Genomic DNA, 6,906 nt, shown 5'->3' on the forward strand with positions numbered 1-6,906 from the left:
CTATCGCTCCTGCATCTTGTTTCAGAAATTGAACTATTGCACCCCCGTGTGGTCGTTATGGCTCTGTTACATGGGCAGTGCATTTTACAACTACTACTAACGCTTCAGTTCTATGACACCATTGTGCAACTACTCTAAACTTTGAGTCAGATAAACGCAGAAAGTGATAAAGCCTATAAACATGGTATATGTTTTAATTATTTTGCAGGTATTAGTCTATTACTTCAAATGTGTTCTAAAAGTTTTAGAACATTTTTGGATACACCTTGTACTGTAACTGCAACATCAGACACTAAACTACAGGAGGCATCATTGCTGATAATGACATATCCTTTAAAAGCTCTGACTAGAATAACAGTTCAGCACCACCTGGTGGCATCACTAGCACACCAACATGTCAGTTGTCCAGGTTCTCTTTATTTGACCACATTTTCAAATTTTCCCGAAATCTGAACATTTCAAAGATTGCATCATTGCAATCTTCGCAAAACCATACTCTTAAAAACTGTTGCATATATCTCAACCTTTCCATTTGAAAAATGCATCTTCAATAACTGATTCACATCTGTACGACTTGTAAAGAAAAATGAACAAGTTCCTTGTTATAGGGACATGAATGCAGCCAAAAGATTACTTACTATCAAGTTGTAGCATTCAATAATCTACATGCTCTCCAGTGAGAACTGACTGATGCTTTAACAAACTGCATAGCTGTATCACTGTAAAAGTAAAGAAAGGAGAGAGGCTTGTGTTGGAACACCGAACTCAGACTACAGATTGGCTTTTGTTGTCGTCGTAGCGCTGGTACTGATCCCCAAGCAGAGGCTGGTGGCCCTCCGTCTTGTATGACCTGGCACGCACAGCACATGTGGTGGCAGCGAAAATGACTGCGACAAGCACGAGGCCAGCGACTATTGCCATGGTGATGATTTCAGTCAGAGTGAAAGGTTGAGCTAGAAAGATAGAAGAGGATGATTGTAACGTTTGTCGTATGGATTTCTTCAAAGGCTAGATTGAAAGAAGACCTACAAAAACAATTGTGCGAGTACTAGAAGTCACCCAAAATGAATACCTGGCCATTGAGCTTCATAAGAGTAACCAAGATTTTCAGGGGCGGTCACAAACATCTCCGCGTTAGTCACCGGAGGCCAGAAAGGCACCATGTTGTAGCCCCTGTTGTGACCAATGGGGGCATTTTCTTCAGGATACAGAGTCGAATCTGTCAAGAAATATGTGAAATTAGCCTAAGGCTCATCATGCTAACTATAAAGCAGTAAAATATGCTGGTATTAGAAAGGCAAGGACTAGAACAAGTGTCTTTTTTTTTTTTTTTTTTTTTAACCTGGACTGTGTCTCCTTAACCATTCATCAAAAATAGCGTCGGTGTAGGTGTGGAGCAGGACGAAGATGGGGTCATTGGGCGAGAGGTGAGTCTGTCCTCCTGTCCCATTCAGGAACAGATGGGCCAGGTTGTGGAGGCTCCTCACCACGGGGTCATAGTTCCCCTTGGGGGCGCTGTAGCCTGCCGAAACAACATGAAAAACACAAAGAAAATGCTGAAACAATGGCGAAACAATATGTGAATGAAATTACACTGTATGACAGACATATCGTCATAGTCTCTCACCTTCAATCGTGTTTCTGAAGCTTTCGGAGGAGGTGGAGTAATAGGGCGGCGTGTCAAAAGCGTTAACCTGCAGACAGTCCGCCACATCCTGGGGCTCTGGGAGACGCTGGACCATCGGCCTGTTGACATTTCCTGCTGGGTTCCTTCTGATGGGAGAAGTCTCAGTGCCTGGAAGGAGACAGGGACCAGACAAGGTAGACTATAGCAATTTTTTTTAGACACTAAAAGAATAAAGAGGACCACTGTAACATCACTAGAGTATTTACCATGGTGAATAAACAATAGTCTTACTGTTGCAGATGGTTCCCAGCGTGTCATAGTCTTCTACACTCTCACATATGACCCTCCACTGGGAGAAGATAGAGTTGGTGCTCAGGGAATTCATGTCAAAGCTGCTCCTGGCTCCCAACAGGTCATCTGTGCAGATGTCACATGTGCTTCCACCGATGGCAAAGTTCCAGTAGGGAAGTGCGAAGGAGGGGTCTCGCAGCATGTCCTGGTTGTTTGAAATATATAAATGAAAGGATGGCTGAGTATGAGTTTGTGAATGTGAAGATCAAGGCTAGGAAGGCTAGGAGTTAGCTTGAGGCTTTATTTTATTATGCTGCTGACAATGTACTTCCATCCCCTTTGGTCATGTCAAAGTTTCCTTTCAGTCTCATTTGGCAATGGAGTCAATGCACAGAATAAATTGGTGATCATTTTCACACACTGTGATTTGCTTTTAAAGAAAGTTCATGCATGAATACATCTGAAAATCAGTCCTATAAAAGCATTTGTGGAAACAATTCTAGGGTCTCTAATCACTTAATATGAAATGTATGTCTACATGAAGAGAAAAATGAAAATGCACATGCAACCAGGCAGCAGGAAACAGATACATATAAAGCCATGATTGATTTAGAAATGGTTTAGAAACTTTTACTGGAAATAAAATACTTTTTTAGAAGTTAAAGTGAGATGCTCATTCTTGCTTTTCCACAACTTTTGTTTTGACTGGCTTAGTGAAAAACACTCATTTGAGATAAATATAACACATATTTGTAAAGTTATGGTAACACTTTATAATAATGGTACATGAATTATCATGAATTCATGCATGACTTCATGCATGAAAAAGCATGAATTCATTCGTGTAGTACTTCATGAACTATCAGTAATGTACAAGGATTAATAGTATTTCATTCATGACTTAATGAAGGAACAATACGTTAATGGATCAATTAAGTATTTTAATCATGATTACTGATTTATTAATGATGTTCATGTCTTCTTCATAGGTAAATCTGTAGTTGGAAAACTAAATGTTAGTGTTTGTAATAATGACTAACTAAACATGACTTTTTCATTACTTCATCGTGTTTGTGGCGCTTCAAATAAAGTGCTGACCTGGTCCATCTTTAACATTGATACATAGATATGATTAATGGTGGCATATGCCCCGATCTTTGTGACCCCACAAATAAAATAAAAATGTCACACACATTTATTGTGTTCAGACACTTCAAATTCATAAATATCCTACATGGGTGGGCATTGTTCTCAGGCATTACTATTTGCCTTAGGTTGTTGTGAATAAAGCAACTATCAAAATGCATCTGGAGTATACTGTATTTTGTGTCAATGTAGTGACCTCAGTATAATTTTGCCAACCCACTCCTTTAATTCTTAATGCATTTAATTGTATGCCACCATTAATCATATCTTATTTATCAATGTTAAAGATGGACCAGGTCAGCACTTTATTTGAAGGGCCACAAACATGATGAAGTAATGAAGAAGTAATGTTTAGTTAACAATGATTACAACACTACAATTTTTTTTAAGAAAATCTGTACACTGCTGGGACTGGTCAGTTTTTTTGAAGAAGACATGAATATTATTAATAAATCAGAAGTCATGATGATTCAAATACCTTAATTGATGCGTTAATTAACATATTGTTCCTGCATTAAGTCATGCATGATATACTATTAATCCTTGTACATTACTGATAGTTCATGAAGTACTATATTAATGAATTCATGCTTTTTCATGCATGAAGTCATGCATGAATTAATATTAATTCATGTACCATTATTATAAAGTGTTGCCATTATAATATATAAGATTTAATTTGAGTAGAACAAAGATGTATATTTTTGTTGTTGATGTAGTTCATCCTGCACATAAGAGTTTCTCTACAGGAGTCCAACATGCTGCCAGGATTTCAAAAACCATACAGCAGCCTTATTGTCTGTGCTAGCAAGTCTGTACAGCCTACAAAAAGAACTTGGGTGATTCTGAACCATTCTGAACCACTGGATGGAAATAATAATTATACAAACTTGGCTTAATAACTCCTCTCACAAAAGCTCTGTTCAAAACCGTTGTTGTTTCATCTCCAAATTGATGGTGTGCTGATCAAATTGAGTTTCAAAGTCTTCAAATCACATTTTGCGCGCTGCTCGCCTATTAAAGCGTGTAATTGCGTCAGTTATGGTGTCCTCACCAATAGTTGAAACGCATTAGGTAAAATAAACAAGCTGTGGAAGCGACAGCTGAGGTTAAAACGCTGTCTGATATATTGGTAAATTAAAAATCTGGACAAACAGTCAGGCTTTTAATTTTAGAATGACCCGAAATGGGTTTCTACTGTGTAGGCTATGCAATTAGCCTACCTCTAACTGTCACCCCTCTTCATACAGTATCTTACCTGCATGTCTCGCTCCAGCTGCAGCAGGTGGAACCTATGCCAAGTGACAAAGCCGGGGCCCTCGTGTGAGAAGTCCACTCCCCCAAAACTGGCCTGCCCCGCACCCAGGAACGTCTTGCTGACCGAGAAGTAGTGGCTCCACACGAAGTAATTGTAGACGGTGATGTTTTCGAACTGCACAGTGTTCCCGTCGGGCCCGAAGATCTCCGCATAGCGCCGCGTGGCGATCACCAGGTCGGGGTGCACCGTGCGCTTGGCCTGATCCAGCGCGTTCACGAACGCACGCTTCTCGTCCGCGCTGAGCTGCATCACGTTTCTTCTTACTGGGGGATTATCGCAGAGGGAAAGTGGATTAACTCAATCAGTCATGCGTTAAATGGGGATCAGTTTTTATTGACTGAGAAAAGAAGTAGCAAATAAATGTGCCTAACAGGCAGGTTTAATGGCAGTTTTGTAATCAAATGCCCTTTTCTAAGTGTCAGGGCTGTACCTAGGCTATTTCAAATGCATTATAGCCTGTTTTATGGGAACCACATTTGAATAACCTTTGGTAAAATAATCTGTCTTTGCCATATACAAATAGTTAAATTGCCATTAAATGGGCCAAAATCAGTCCAGTTCCCTGTGTGTGGTGTCCTAAAGAAGTGCTGAAGTGCCACTGAGCAACAGCACAGACCCTAGATTTGCTAGCTATGACCTCTCCTAATTCCCAATGAGCTAGATTCAATATACCATACCATTATTATTGAAATATGTCCCCGAGGACGCGCACTTACCAACAGGAACTCGCTGGTCACAGTTGGGCCCCGTCCATCCGTGTCTGCAGCGGCCGCAGTTATAACCGCTGAAGTTTCCGTTACACTGACAGGTACGGTTAAAGAAACGGATGGGCCATCGTTCCCGATCATCCCGTCCGTCGTGCGGGTACTGAGGGCCGTGCGGGCGCGCGTCCACCGTGATGGACACACACTGTCCGCGCCCCGTGATGGAGCCACACGGGTCGTTGTTGAGTCCAGAGGGCGACGGACAGCACTGTCCACTCCTGAGTCCTTCGGGTGTCACACACTCTCTGGGGAACTGAGCGCTTACGACCACCGCACCCACAAGCACCAACACACAGCCCTGCCACATTATCCAAAAACGGTTGCCAAATTTTACGCACGGCTGATTTGGAGTCGGTGTTTACCGAATGATGATTCACCCGCAAATATGCACTTCAACTAAGCCTTTACCTAAAGTGAATGTGCATTACTTAAACACAGAATTAATTACTTTCTCTGTCAACTAAGTGTGTATAAAAGGTCCCCTTCCATGCGGACCCAGCATGTACTTCCCCCAAAACCGTAACCCGTCGACCTTAAATACCGGATCAGCGCATGACTACCCGGATTTTCTGACTCCCGCGTGATACATCACATAACATCGCATTTCCTAGAGTGGAGAAGGTAGTGTGATCCCCTCGGGCACAGTATTATTCTTCTAAAAAACACCCTGGACTTCTGCAGTTGCCTAAATGGGTCCAGCATTAAATGTGAGGAAGTGTAATTAGTTACAAAATTGTTTCAGATTAAAACAAAAATTATGATGAATGAGCAGGCCTATCCATAAACTTAAATGTGTGTACATGGACTGTAAGGTTTCAGCATGCCTTTATTAGCACTATATGAAAATGTATTTGCTATGAAGTGGTAGCCTTTTACAAATGCAGCCTCTGGCACAATCAGATCTGAGTGGAATTAAAATAATCTAAAATAATTTGGTGCTCCAAGCAAGCTCAGAAATACAGCATAGTACGGGTCTTGTTTGTATTATCTGCTATTGCACTATAGTCCATTACTAAAAATGAAATAGAAAAGCACGACACAACCCAAAATGTGCCATTTTGAATATGTATTTTTGAAAAAACACCTCCTTCTTTCCCCCCACCCTATGCTGCTTGTGCGGCCATTAGCACGTGAGACATGGAAGCATGGAGAGCATTTGTTCTACAGAAAGACTTCTTCTAGGCATGCAGGATTCTTCCTGTAATGCCTTTGTTTCAAATCAAAGTGAATCAGATGCAGGATTATTTTTTCAGACCCAACAAAGCTCCTCCAGAGCAACACAAGACACTATACAACTGTTTTTCCATGTTGAGTGTGACTATTCATGACTAGTAAACTGGTCTGTTTGTGTAAAATAGGTGGTGAGCTCCTGTAGAGATATCAGTCAAAAAGAGCCTTCAATGTGGTTAGTTTCAGCTGAAAGTGGAGTCAAGCAAGTATAAAAATGTTTTAATTAATGTGAGTTATAACAATGTGGAAAAACTCACCATTCTCCTCTGCTTCCAGTGTGTAGTTTTATTTCTTACCTTTCTTTATGAACTGCCTGTGCAACATTCATTTAAATTCGCCCCTCCAGCATGTGCGCCATTTGTTTATTTGCTTCAGTGTTCTGTAAGGGAAGGAGTCGGGCTGAAAACAAAAACAAACTTTGATTAGTTTAAATGAGCTGATGATACATATGGCAAAATCTTGATTATTTTGGTCTACTGCTACTATAACCTCAGGGCATGTTTTTGAGATAGAAAAAAATGATTGGCTTC

At 40.8% G+C, this 6,906-nt stretch overlaps 1 protein-coding gene across 1 annotated transcript; it reads right to left on the reverse strand.

Moving 5' to 3' along the window:
- Positions 1 to 397: 397 nt before the first annotated feature.
- On the reverse strand, positions 398 to 5,668 carry LOC116039907 (5,6-dihydroxyindole-2-carboxylic acid oxidase). The gene is made up of 7 exons (XM_031285044.2): positions 5,099 to 5,668; positions 4,323 to 4,645; positions 1,919 to 2,123; positions 1,628 to 1,795; positions 1,343 to 1,522; positions 1,073 to 1,219; positions 398 to 953 (listed from the first exon to the last, which is right to left on the reverse strand). Exons 1-7 carry the CDS (start codon positions 5,451 to 5,453, stop codon positions 766 to 768), a joined length of 1,566 nt encoding a protein of 521 aa, XP_031140904.1. The 5' UTR covers positions 5,454 to 5,668; the 3' UTR covers positions 398 to 765.
- Between the last annotated feature and the right edge of the window lie 1,238 nt (positions 5,669 to 6,906).

This window comes from Sander lucioperca, chromosome 17, assembly GCF_008315115.2.
Source record: "Sander lucioperca isolate FBNREF2018 chromosome 17, SLUC_FBN_1.2, whole genome shotgun sequence".
NCBI classification, from domain to species: Eukaryota; Metazoa; Chordata; class Actinopteri; order Perciformes; family Percidae; genus Sander; species Sander lucioperca.